At 30.2% G+C, this 13,860-nt stretch overlaps 1 protein-coding gene across 2 annotated transcripts in view; it reads left to right on the top strand.

Moving 5' to 3' along the window:
* LOC120432554 (lachesin-like) overlaps window positions 1–13,860 on the top strand; it is a 126,812-nt gene that overhangs the window by 78,036 nt on the left and 34,916 nt on the right. For both annotated transcript variants that reach the window (XM_039597783.2, XM_052707800.1), the window contains exon 4: window positions 13,684–13,839. In XM_039597783.2, the coding sequence (XP_039453717.1) occupies window positions 13,684–13,839 (156 nt within the window). The remainder of the gene's footprint in view (window positions 1–13,683; window positions 13,840–13,860) is intronic.

The raw sequence follows: 13,860 nt of genomic DNA on the forward strand, positions 1-13,860 counted from the left end.
GATGAAAAAATGTTACGAATGTGTTTTACTGGGTTTTTTTTTTTTTTGAGGATTTCATTTCACGGTGAGAAATGGGACATTTTTCATTTCGGAAAGCTGTTGACGAGATATTGTTTCTGAGCTCTGATGGAACGGTGAGGTGGGAATTGTTACTGGGTTTGTTCTGTATTTTGCAGATTTTTTGGAAATGAATAGTTGATAGACTGATTGCGAATAAATGTAACAGATTTTAATGAAAAATAATTGAAATCCGATACAATAAGGGTAAATATTGTTTGTACTTGAAAGCAAAAACAACATAATCAAAATCGCTTCTTTCTTCTTTCTTCTTTCTTCTTTCTTCTTTCTTCTTTCTTCTTTCTTCTTTCTTCTTTCTTCTTTCTTCTTTCTTCTTTCTTCTTTCTTCTTTCTTCTTTCTTCTTTCTTCTTTCTTCTTTCTTCTTTCTTCTTTCTTCTTTCTTCTTTCTTCTTTCTTCTTTCTTCTTTCTTCTTTCTTCTTTCTTCTTTCTTCTTTCTTCTTTCTTCTTTCTTCTTTCTTCTTTCTTCTTTCTTCTTTCTTCTTTCTTCTTTCTTCTTTCTTCTTTCTTCTTTCTTCTTTCTTCTTTCTTCTTTCTTCTTTCTTCTTTCTTCTTTCTTCTTTCTTCTTTCTTCTTTCTTCTTTCTTATTTCTTCTTACTTATTTCCCATTTTATTTTGTTTTATTTTATTTGAATTCATATCATTTCCGATTTCTTTAAAATTTGTTTTGAGAACTATAAATACGCAATTTCAAAAAAAAATTAATCCACTAAAAACTCGAAAATATTAATATTTCTAATCTTCAAAGATAAATTAAGATGCTAATTCATTATTGTAATCGAAAGTGACTGTTAACTTTTTTCAAAAGTTCACTTTTTTCGAACAATAATTATTGATATATTTTTATTCAGAAAAGGTTTTTTTTAGCAAATTTTTCATCTCGCGATTACTCGGAATTAACCTATTGGTTTTATTTTCAATGTTAAAAAATAAAACTATGGGAAATTTCCGGATCTTTGCTATAAATGAAATTTTAAAGATTTAAAATCTAAATTTTTTTTGAAGTTGATGGCCAAAGTCATGGGGAGGGGGGGGGGAGGTTAAAAAAATATAAGAATTGAGATAACAGGCCATGATATTAACATTTGAATGAACCACACCACACCTGCTCAGTTGTCCAAGTATGGGTAATTCTCTACCAATTCACACGAAATCGGGAAAAGTTGTCCGATTGTCGTGAAACTTTGTCCTAAGGGATAACTTTTGTCCCTGACCACGAATCCAAGGTCCGTTTTTTGATATCTCGTGACGGAGGGGCGGTACGACCCCTTTCCATTTTTGAACATGCGAAAAAAGAGGTGTTTTTCAATTTGGTGTCAAAGGGACTTTTATGTAAAATTGTGATGGCGTACTCAAAATTCCGAAAAAAACGTATTTTTCATCGAAAAAAAAAAACAAAACAAGTTTTAAAAACTCTGCCATTTTCTGTAACTTGACTGTAAAACATTTTTGAACATGTAATTTTAAGGGGAATTTAATGTACTTTTCGATTTTTTTTTTTCATTTAGAACATTTTTTTTTAAATTTTGTGTTTTTTCTAACTTAGCAGGGTTATTTTTTAGAGTGTAACAATGTTCTCCAAAGTTGTAGAGCAGACAATTACAAAAATTTTGGTACATAAACATAAGGGGTTTGCTTGGAAACATAAACTTTGAAAAATATTTGCAATAGCCTAATCTCAGAATCTAAAATAACCTTGATTTTAAAAATTTGAAATTATTTATGGTTTTTTTGAATTTCTTAAAAGTAAAACTTTCATTTTAAAATTCAATTCCGAACTACAATACACATACATAAGACAACGTATTTTAATGCATTTTTTTATCGTAAGGATGCTTTCTAAACTTATTTTCTACAAATTTTGAAAAAAGAAAGAATCCATTTAAAAAACGTTATTTGTAAACTGGAGAAAAACTGAGATATTGTTTAAAGCTTTTTGTGACATTTTTTGTTGAATCAATCCTATCAAATAGATTTTGTTTTCGTATTGTATATGTTTTTTTAACTTTGAATTGAGTGGTGAAAAAATCGTTTTCAATTTTTATATTTCAAACCATGAAGCATTTTTAGGTAAAGTGAATTTCATCACAAAGTATATGTCAAAGTTTTGATCTCCAAACTCTTAATTTATTTTTCTAAAAAAATCTGTGGCGATTTTTTTTTTTTTGAAAACTCATTTAAATTTTACTCTGAAATCGATTTCTTATATTATTTTCTTTTTTGCGTCTTATTTGAAATTTTCATGCATTTTTTTTATTTGGCCACAATTCGGAATAGACAAAAAACGTGTCAAAAACATTTCAGGAGTTTTCGATATTTTGTAAACTTTTAGCAAAAAAAAAAAAAAGCAAAATTGTATTAAAGTGTTCAGTATTTTGTGTTTCTTTATTTTTAGTGTTTTCTTTAACTTTACTTGAAAATTGTGGTTTTAAGGCCGTTTAAAATATTTTGATTTTAACGAAGTATTTGTGAAATTTTCCAACCCGTCAAGAATAATATTTTTAATTTAATAATCATCACATAAGTATGAAAAAAATCAAAAACACTCATTGAGATCAGTTTTAAAAGTAAGCTTTGGTTTTAAAATGATGAAAATATTTACAATTGGAAGATTAAACAATTTTGCAATACCACAACTATACTGATTACCAACGGCTCGATTATTTTGTGGGAGATTTGTATTTTCCTGAAAATAAATCTGTATTTTATCTGTATCTTGTCGAATTCGGAGCCACAGAAGAATTTTTCAAATTTTTGACAGCAGATGTAAGCTTTTAAATCCTAGCCTCATTCAATTTCAAAATTGTTTAAATTTTCAAAGTCATTCAAGTCATTTAAAAAAAAAATCTGTATTTACAGATTTTTCTGATTTTTGGGATCGCAAAAATATGTACAATACAGATTTTTTGTGTATCTGGCATGTCTGCTAATTACATCAATTAATCGGAATTCTTGTTCTCAAGCAATTGAATTTTGATTATTTTGTCTGTATTTTGCACAGAATGCAGCAAAAATTGTATAAATATTTGTATGAATGAACTAATACTTCAAAGAATATGTTGTTGTTCAATGGCTAAATTATTTTTAAAACGGATTTTCATTTTCGAAAAAAATACAAAAAAAATATATTGATAAGGCGTCATCCATAAAGTATGTCACGCTCTAGGGGGGGAGGGGGGGTCTGAGCAAGTGTGACATTGCGTGTTGTAAGTATAGGAAAAGCGTGACAAAGGGGGGAGGGGGGGGGGGGTAAATTTTGGCTGATTTTAGCGTGACGTACTTTATGGATGAAGCCTAAGAAACCATCAACTTTAGAAATCGAAGACAGTTCCAATCTAATATTGACAAATATCGCAAGCAAAAGTGTCTCTAAAAAGCCCCATCATCGCGCGCTCCAAAGTGCGTCCGATAATGGAAAATAAATAAGCTGATTCCAGTTCAATCACCATCATCAAGCGAGGTATCCTTTTAGAGTGCACGCCATTTGCTCCACAAGCTACGAAAGAAAATGACATGAATCGCTCGGTAAAGTGAGGTTATGTAACCCCGCACAAAAGCATCCAAATCGACAGCCATAAAATCACTCAGCACACTTTCACGTCCTGTCTCTGCGCTTTCAGTCCTTTAGCTAGCAAGTCGGCAGTTTGCTCAAGCATCGTTGTGGGTGGGGGTGAAGAAGATAATAGCCATCACTAAGAGTGGCGATGATGATGGCTGCTGCAAAAGAAATGCACTTCCTGTACTGCCCTCCATTTTTTTCTTTTTTTCTTTTTTCTCTTTTTGCACTAATTTGCGCTAAAAGCTTTCGTTTGTCCTGATTCTTTTGCTTTTCCTCCTCCCAACTCACAAGGCTTAGGACAAATGTTTTTCTTTTTTTTCCACTACAAGTCCCTGAATGGAGGCCATTGCTGGGTGCTTTTGTCTGTGCGATTTTTTTCCACCCTTTTGTCACTCATTTGAATGCACCTTTCGCTAATGCTAAACACAATACGGCACCGGAACAGAACTGACTGCAGCTGCAGGAATGTTGAAGCCCTGCCGACGGGGGTGTAAATCATATGGCAGAAGCGATTTCCAGGTACGGTGCCGCGTGTGAAAAACAATAATGATCCATGACGAGTCAGGTGGAAATTGTTTGCCCCATTATTGTAGGTTTTTTTTTGTCTAGAATAAAAAAGAAGAACTTCATTTGACAGATTTTTTTAAAGGGCTACAACAGTTCAATGCTTGAAATGAAACAATTATAACATTTTCAACTTATAAATAGTAGAAACTAATAAATCATAATTTTTCAGAGATTTTCTGACATTTTTGATCAATTACAATGTTTTCAGTAATGAATCGCTCTCAATACCCAGCAAGGTGCAGTCCTTTTCTGGAAGAGTAGGGCATCCAATGTCCCATTTATTGTCTCCACTGTCCTCAAAGTTATCATTGTCGTCGTCGTCAAGTCACTTGACACTGACTGTCGATTGCTGGGCTGTGAAGCGGGTGCCTCCCTCTCCTCAAAAGGAAGCAAATAACGACTGTCTCTTCTTTCTAGTAGAAAGGATGAACTTTGCTGCCAGGACGATTGACATAATCTGTGTCTTCTCGGGACTGATGGTGCTTCGCTTTGTCTCTTAAACAATTGCTTTAATTGATGGTTTTGTCATTACATTGAAATGGTGATAGATTTTCCCAAGAACTTGATTTTTTTATATTAAATACCTATTTTAAGCAAAAGTTTAAAGATAAAATAATGTTTCAATATTTAAAAAGAAAATTGCTTAAACAAATTATCAGATGAGATTTTTCACATTATAAAGAATAACAAATGTTACTTTTAGAATACTTAAATATATTCTGATGAAATTAAACCACAAAAATCAAAAATAAAAAAAATCGAACATTGGTAATCATGAAAAAGTGTCTCAAGTTGGAAAAAAATCTTTTGAATTTATAAGAAAATTATAAATTCTTGCTTAAGTAATTTTAATGTATGATTTATGTAAAATCTGGCCGTTCTGTACGCCAAATAGACCATCCAAATGTTTTACCGTTAGCTATTTCTACGAAATGTTCATTCTTAAGCAGTGCTGAAAATGTCAGGGGTCATGACTCGAAAATCGGCGACGCTGACACGAATTTTTGAGATCCATTCACTGAACCGCAAAATCCTGACATAAACAAACCCGGCGCAGTCGTGAGTGCCCTAGCTCATTGAGCAGCTGCAATGCGAGGCAGTAGTCGACCAATGCTCATTCGACGTTGCACGCATACACATAAAGAAACAAGTTTTTACACAAAAAGTTCGTATTTATGCGTGGAAATGTAATTTTGAATATAAGTTATGGTTGTTTTAAGTGTTTTGCACAGTCTACAACCATTCAACTGTTTGAAAACAGTCAAAATAGTGTTTAAAGAGGATTTTACGAGTCAGTCATATGACACGAATTGAGTGTGTGTAGCTCATTTTTTCACGTCTCTCATTCTCCAGCAGCCGACCGGCACAAGTCAGGCGGCAGTGGTTGAATAGACACAGTAGGCTTGCAGTCACATGCTAGCAGTGAACAGATATTTTGGTTTGCTTCATGTGTACGCTGGGTTGGAAACTTTTTGCAGGCCTGTTCTTAAGCACTAAAAACACCTTTGTTTTTTCAAGGGTAAGTTTTTGCCTAAAAATGTTTTGACGAATGGACACTGGACAGTTTGCCGATTGGGACGTTTCGCCGATGGTCATTTCGCTGAAAGAAAAAAAATATCTGAAAACAAATTGTGAAAATTTGTAGTTAAAAATATTCTAAAAAAATATTAAATTTACTACTTTTTTTAATCGTTCAATACTTGCTTTTTGGACTACATAAAATATGATTTTATTGATTTAAGGAGTTTTTGCATACTTTTTAAAATACAAAGTTCTTTAAAAATAAATTGGTTTCTCAACCTGAAAATCATTACTGTTTGTTTTGTGACCAGGTCATTGAACAGCTGATTATTTTCTTGAAGTTTTTGCATTTTTTAAAAATGGGCCAGTTCTATGAAAATGAGTTAAATAGCAAAAAAAAATCTTTTTTCATTCTTAAAAACATGTCCTTGATAGAAATATAAAGATGATTTTATTGATTTCTTGGAGTTTTTGCTTTGTTTTCAAAATAATCAGTTTTGTTAGTTTTTGAAATCTTGTTAAACATAACTAGTTCTTTAAAAACAAATTTGTTTTTCAAAACTAATTTTTCTACTTTTTTCATTCTTTTGCAAAAGCAGTTCTTTGATAACAAATAGCACATACAAACAGACGTAAATCATTGAATATTTTTAATCATAAAATCATCACTTAATTCTCACTAGAGCCATTTAGTTCTGAACTTGTGTTGATTGATTCTATTTAGATTTTCGTCTGTTTGTCTGTGCAAATATTTTTTTCAAAAGCAATGTCTGTGAGTTTTTGCTTTTTATCATAAAAGGTTCTGTTAATGAATTAAAACGGTTTAAAAAAATTTTTTTTGAATATTTATGCTTTTTATGTCATGAGATTTCTCCAAAAAACCTGCAGCTCAAAAACATTTTGGAAATGTTTTTATTTTGTTTTTGAATTTTTTTTAGATGAGCAGTTCTTGAAACATTGAAGATTATTTATCTGATTTTTTTAATCAATTTTAAAAAGGGTGTTTCAATTTCAATAACATTCGTGAATTTAGTGATATTCTATGTATTTCTGTTAGATTTTGATTTGAATTTAAAAAAAAGAGGTGCAATATATATTTTGCAAAAATGAATTTAATGTAAGATTTAGCCAAAAATAAATACAAGCCATCCCTACTTTATTTAAAGCTTATGTGATTTTTTAAAAAGAAACAGTGCTTGTGACATTGAAAAAGGGCACCACATTGGATTAAAAAATTCACAAATAATTTAAAAGCAATAATGAGGACATCTTTTAAAACAAGGTATCGAAAAAATTCAAGTATTCTAACATTTGAACATTGATTTTTTTTCTGAGAACTTCGGACAATCAAGACTGGACTGTTTTAATTTTATGGCAATTTTAAATTAATTTAAAATGTAGACAAATGACCTATACTTACACTTACAAATACTCCTTTTGAAAATGTGGTATACCAAATTATGATTGAATTTGATACTTCAATTTCAATAGTTAGAATTGTTAGAAATGTTTTAAACAGCTTTTGCACGTGTTACTCTGAAAAAAAAATGGGCAAAAATACGCAAAATGGTTTACTTAATTACTCTGTTATGTACTGAAAATGACCTTCTGTAATTTGATATTTCACCAATATTGATATTGATCATATTAATCTGTTACACAAGTTTATGATATTTAATATTTATTTATAATATAACCAAAAACATAATTCATTCCATCAAAATCGAAAAACCAGTCAGAAACAAAAACAATGTGCCACAGCCCTTGCTGGTAATCATTGGCCGGGAACTCTGTTTAACATTTTTCAACCAAAATCAAGTCAATAACCTTGCTCAAATAACAATAATTTCCCCTCCATCATCAGGATTCAATTTCCACCACTCAACGAAAACAAATCAAAAATAAACACTCACACCAGCTCTCCGCAAAACCTTCCACCCAACTCGCTCAATCCACCTAGCAGTCACAATGTGTCAATGTGTCAGTGCTCGGTGGTTGCCTGTCGTTCGCGTGTTTCCACTTTTCATGTGGGAGGTGGTGGGAGTGTGAAAACTCCATCCTTCCTCTGTTCCAACCCTCGTTCCGTTTGAAAGTGAAGCCTTTCTACGTTCGCGCGCAAAGCATGAGGAGCCGTAAATTGAAAAACCTTCCGTTTGCATTACATTTCCTGCTCTCCAAACCGACACAATAATAATAACTTGGGCCTGCTGCTTCTTCTTGTTCTTCTCAGCAGCGTTTTGGTGCCTTTTTGGTTTCAGACAAGTGGGTGGTTATCTGTGTGCCGGAAAACGTCTGAATTCGGCTTCGATTTGAACTTCCCACGCCTAAAAGTACGGAATTCTTGGGAAATGATATGGTACGGCTTATTTCTAGGTTATGTTTCCGGCAAATATACTTTTTTAACGATTGCACAATGAGCTGTAAACTCAGAAGCAAGATGTCTGTTCCTCGAACTGGCATAAAAAAGTTTTTTTGTTCGTGTTTCTCGTCCCACGTAAAAGTACTCAAAAAGATGACATTAAAATGTTATTGAAAGTCTTCAATTCAAATCAAAAGTTAGGTCGTGAACATTTTATGACGTTCCCTGGAAAACACGAGCCCAAGAGAAAGAAACAATTTTATTTCGCTAATCATAACCAATGGGAATGACTTGTTGGTGAAGCTGATATGGTTTTTGGATCATTTTTATTGCAGCGAGAATTTCCACCACAAACTTTCAATCGCAATGTGAAACCAACTCGAAGGCAACAACTTCACAAAAGCCAATATTGTTGCAATGTTGACCGACAACCGACATTCCACCGGAAGTGCGCTCTCACTGTGGTTAGAATTGAACTTTGAGAGTAAAGCCACTCGAAATGAGCGCGTGAAATTGTGTGCTTTCGGAAGGGCTCTGGGCAAATAAATTCCTCGTGCTGGAAACAATCAACGAATGCGCTCGTTTGAAAATTGCCACAACACAAACGAAATTTGTAATCAAATTGCGGTGTCAGTGAAGTTGAAGTTCACCAAATAGACAACTCATTTTAAAAACAAGTGAAGTTAATAAAAAACGTGAATTGAAAACTGTTAACATAATTTTTACAGTTTTCAAATATCAATTTTGTCAATTTTGTCAATTTTGTCAATTTTGTCAATTTTGTCAATTTTGTCAATTTTGTCAATTTTGTCAATTTTGTCAATTTTGTCAATTTTGTCAATTGTGTCAATTTTGTCAATTTTGTCAATTTTGTCAATTTTGTCAATTTTGTCAATTTTGTCAATTTTGTCAATTTTGTCAATTTTGTCAATTGTGTCAATTTTGTCAATTTTGTCAATTTTGTTAATTTTGTCAATTTTGTCAATTTTGTCAATTTTGTCAATTTTGTCAATTTTGTCAATTTTGTCAATTTTGTCAATTTTGTCAATTTTGTCAATTTTGTCAATTTTGTCAATTTTGTCAATTTTGTCAATTTTGTCAATTTTGTCAATTTTGTCAATTTTGTCAATTTTGTCAATTTTGTCAATTTTGTCAATTTTGTCAATTTTGTCAATTTTGTCAATTTTGTCAATTTTGTCAATTTTGTCAATTTTTTCAATTTTGTCAATTTTGTCAATTTTGTCAATTTTGTCAATTTTGTCAATTTTGTCAATTTTGTCAATTTTGTCAATTTTGTCAATTTTGTCAATTTTGTCAATTTTGTCAATTTTGTCAATTTTGTCAATTTTGTCAATTTTGTCAATTTTGTCAATTTTGTCAATTTTGTCAATTTTGTCAATTTTGTCAATTTTGTCAATTTTGTCAATTTTGTCAATTTTGTCAATTTTGTCAATTTTGTCAATTTTGTCAATTTTGTCAATTTTGTCAATTTTGTCAATTTTTTCATTTTTTTCAATTTTTTCAATTTTGTCAATTTTTTCAATTTTATCAATTTTGTCAATTTTGTCAATTTTGTCAATTTTGTCAATTTTGTCAATTTTGTCAATTTTGTCAATTTTGTCAATTTTGTCAATTTTGTCAATTTTGTCAATTTTGTCAATTTTGTCAATTTTGTCAATTTTGTCAATTTTGTCAATTTTGTCAATTTTGTCAATTTTGTCAATTTTGTCAATTTTGTCAATTTTGTCAATTTTGTCAATTTTGTCAATTTTGTCAATTTTGTCAATTTTGTCAATTTTTTCAATTTTTTCAATTTTTTCAATTTTGTCAATTTTTTCAATTTTGTCAATTTTGTCAATTTTGTCAATTTTGTCAATTTTGTCAATTTTGTCAATTTTGTCAATTTTGTCAATTTTTTCAATTTTGTCAATTTTGGCAATTTTGTCAATTTTGTCAATTTTGTCAATTTTTTCAATTTTGTCAATTTTGTCAATTTTGTCAATTTTGTCAATTTTGTCAATTTTGTCAATTTTGTCAATTTTGTCAATTTTGTCAATTTTGTCAATTTTGTCAATTTTGTCAATTTTGTCAATTTTGTCAATTTTGTCAATTTTGTCAATTTTGTCAATTTTGTCAATTTTGTCAATTTTGTCAATTTTTTCAATTTTTTCAATTTTTTCAATTTTGTCAATTTTGTCAATTTTGTCAATTTTGTCAATTTTGTCAATTTTGTCAATTTTGTCAATTTTGTCAATTTTGTCAATTTTGTCAATTTTGTCAATTTTGTCAATTTTGTCAATTTTGTCAATTTTGTCAATTTTGTCAATTTTGTCAATTTTGTCAATTTTGTCAATTTTGTCAATTTTGTCAATTTTGTCAATTTTTTCAATTTTTTCAATTTTTTCAATTTTGTCAATTTTGTCAATTTTGTCAATTTTGTCAATTTTGTCAATTTTGTCAATTTTGTCAATTTTGTCAATTTTGTCAATTTTGTCAATTTTGTCAATTTTGTCAATTTTGTCAATTTTGTCAATTTTGTCAATTTTGTCAATTTTGTCAATTTTGTCAATTTTGTCAATTTTGTCAATTTTGTCAATTTTGTCAATTTTGTCAATTTTGTCAATTTTGTCAAGTTTGTCAATTTTGTCAATTTTGTCAATTTTGTCAATTTTGTCAATTTTGTCAATTTTGTCAATTTTGTCAATTTTGTCAATTTTGTCAATTTTGTCAATTTTGTCAATTTTGTCAATTTTGTCAATTTTGTCAATTTTGTCATTTTGTCAATTTTGTCAATTTTGTCAATTTTGTCAATTTTGTCAATTTTGTCAATTTTGTCAATTTTGTCAATTTTGTCATTTTGTCATTTTGTCAATTTTGTCAATTTTGTCAATTTTGTCAATTTTGTCAATTTTGTCAATTTTGTCAATTTTGTCAATTTTGTCAATTTTGTCAATTTTGTCAATTTTGTCATTTTGTCATTTTGTCAATTTTGTCAATTTTGTCAATTTTGTCAATTTTGTCAATTTTGTCAATTTTGTCAATTTTGTCAATTTTGTCAATTTTGTCAATTTTGTCAATTTTGTCAATTTTGTCAATTTTGTCATTTTGTCAATTTTGTCAATTTTGTCAATTTTGTCAATTTTGTCAATTTTGTCATTTTTGTCATTTTTGTCAATTTTGTCAATTTTGTCAATTTTGTCAATTTTGTCAATTTTGTCAATTTTGTCAATTTTGTCAATTTTGTCAATTTTGTCAATTTTGTCAATTTTGTCATTTTTTGTCAATTTTGTCAATTTTGTCAATTTTGTCAATTTTGTCAATTTTGTCAATTTTGTCAATTTTGTCAATTTTGTCAATTTTGTCAATTTTGTCAATTTTGTCAATTTTGTCAATTTTGTCAATTTTGTCAATTTTGTCAATTTTGTCAATTTTTGTCAATTTTTGTCAATTTTTGTCAATTTTTGTCAATTTTGTCAATTTTGTCAATTTTGTCAATTTTGTCAATTTTGTCAATTTTGTCAATTTTGTCAATTTTGTCAATTTTGTCAATTTTGTCAATTTTTGTCAATTTTGTCAATTTTGTCAATTTTGTCAATTTTGTCAATTTTGTCAATTTTGTCAATTTTGTCAATTTTGTCAATTTTGTCAATTTTGTCAATTTTGTCAATTTTGTCAATTTTGTCAATTTTGTCAATTTTGTCAATTTTGTCAATTTTGTCAATTTTGTCAATTTTGTCAATTTTGTCATTTTGTCAATTTTGTCAATTTTGTCATTTTGTCAATTTTGTCAATTTTGGCAATTTTGTCAATTTTGTCAATTTTGTCAATTTTGTCAATTTTGTCAATTTTGTCAATTTTGTCAATTTTGTCAATTTTGTCAATTTTGTCAATTTTGTCAATTTTGTCAATTTTGTCAATTTTGTCAATTTTTTTGTCAATTTTGTCAATTTTGTCAATTTTGTCATTTTGTCAATTTTGTCAATTTTGTCAATTTTGTCAATTTTGTCAATTTTGTCAATTTTGTCAATTTTGTCAATTTTGTCAATTTTGTCAATTTTGTCAATTTTGTCAATTTTGTCAATTTTGTCAATTTTGTCAATTTTGTCAATTTTGTCAATTTTGTCATTTTGTCAATTTTGTCAATTTTGTCAATTTTGTCAATTTTGTCAATTTTGTCAATTTTGTCAATTTTGTCAATTTTGTCAATTTTGTCAATTTTGTCAATTTTGTCAATTTTGTCAATTTTGTCATTTTGTCAATTTTGTCAATTTTGTCAATTTTGTCAATTTTGTCAATTTTGTCAATTTTGTCAATTTTGTCAATTTTGTCAATTTTGTCAATTTTGTCAATTTTGTCAATTTTGTCAATTTTGTCAATTTTGTCAATTTTGTCAATTTTGTCAATTTTGTCAATTTTTAAATTTTTTTTTCAATTTTGTCAATTTTGTCAATTTTGTCAATTTTGTCAATTTTGTCAATTTTGTCAATTTTGTCAATTTTGTCAATTTTGTCAATTTTGTCAATTTTGTCAATTTTGTCAATTTTGTCAATTTTGTCAATTTTGTCAATTTTGTCAATTTTGTCAATTTTGTCAATTTTGTCAATTTTGTCAATTTTTTCAATTTTTTCAATTTTTTCAATTTTTTCAATTTTGTCAATTTTGTCAATTTTGTCAATTTTGTCAATTTTGTCAATTTTGTCAATTTTGTCAATTTTGTCAATTTTTGTTGTTTTTTTGTTTTTTGATTTTCTGTTAATTATTTTTGCACATCCCTGTTTAAATGGCTGGCAGCCGAGTCGGGCCTGCATTTGCCATCTGGTTAACTTTCAAATATTGACAGAGTAATTTTACGAGCAAACCACCACCGAGGCCATTCGCCGTTTTGCCATTTTGCGGTGCACCATCATAACTTGTCACGTTGCGGTTGATTTATATTTCGGCAAGGATCATTCATTTTTCCGCTTTCATATTGGATGAAGTAGCAATTCGATCTCTTCCCAGGGGTAAAATTATACATCGTCTGTCAGCAAAATGGTGAAATATTTCACAGGAGACCAAATACAGTGGGGTGTCATCTATCAGTTGCTTATTGATTGAAGTTCACGTAACGGGAAAATGTTGACCTATTTTTCGGGGGTGGAAAAGTTTCGTTCGCAAATTGACCAATTTCGAGCTGTCGCTACCGTTTCGGTATGTTATTGAAATGCTAATTGACAAGCCACTGGTTACGTTGGCTGATCCAACTTTGCAATATTGCATCTACACTTCAAAGCTCGTTCCCCGTCTAGGTCAAATGTACGGAGTCTTAGCTCTTACATCGAATTGTTGTTTGGGGTGCACTGTTAAAAACACAATTTTAAAAACCCGATCAAATTCCCTTAATTCAATGTCCTTTTCTCTCTGTGTAACTTTGACTGATTGACGTTCGTTTTCCCGTGCTTCAATTTCTGTTTCGACCACGTGATGGCTTCTGCCGCAGACAGCCTCCGTTTAGGAGCTCTACCCCAAAAACTACACTCCCATCAACCCTCTTTACTTTCATCTGTACCTCAAAAACTACATGCAATTTCCCTCCCTCTCTTTTCCAAATTTCTCACAGGCACATCGTACGGCAACTCGCTGTCCGACCCGCTGTCCGATCCGGACTTTATCGACAGCCCACCGATGATTCAGCCCAAATTCACCTCCCGGTCGCAGTCGATACGGGCCGTCATTGGCGATACGATCACGCTGCCGTGTGACGTGGAAAACCTGGGTGAGTATACTGACCGTTCCG

This window comes from Culex pipiens, chromosome 2, assembly GCF_016801865.2.
Source record: "Culex pipiens pallens isolate TS chromosome 2, TS_CPP_V2, whole genome shotgun sequence".
Lineage (NCBI taxonomy): Eukaryota > Metazoa > Arthropoda > Insecta > Diptera > Culicidae > Culex > Culex pipiens.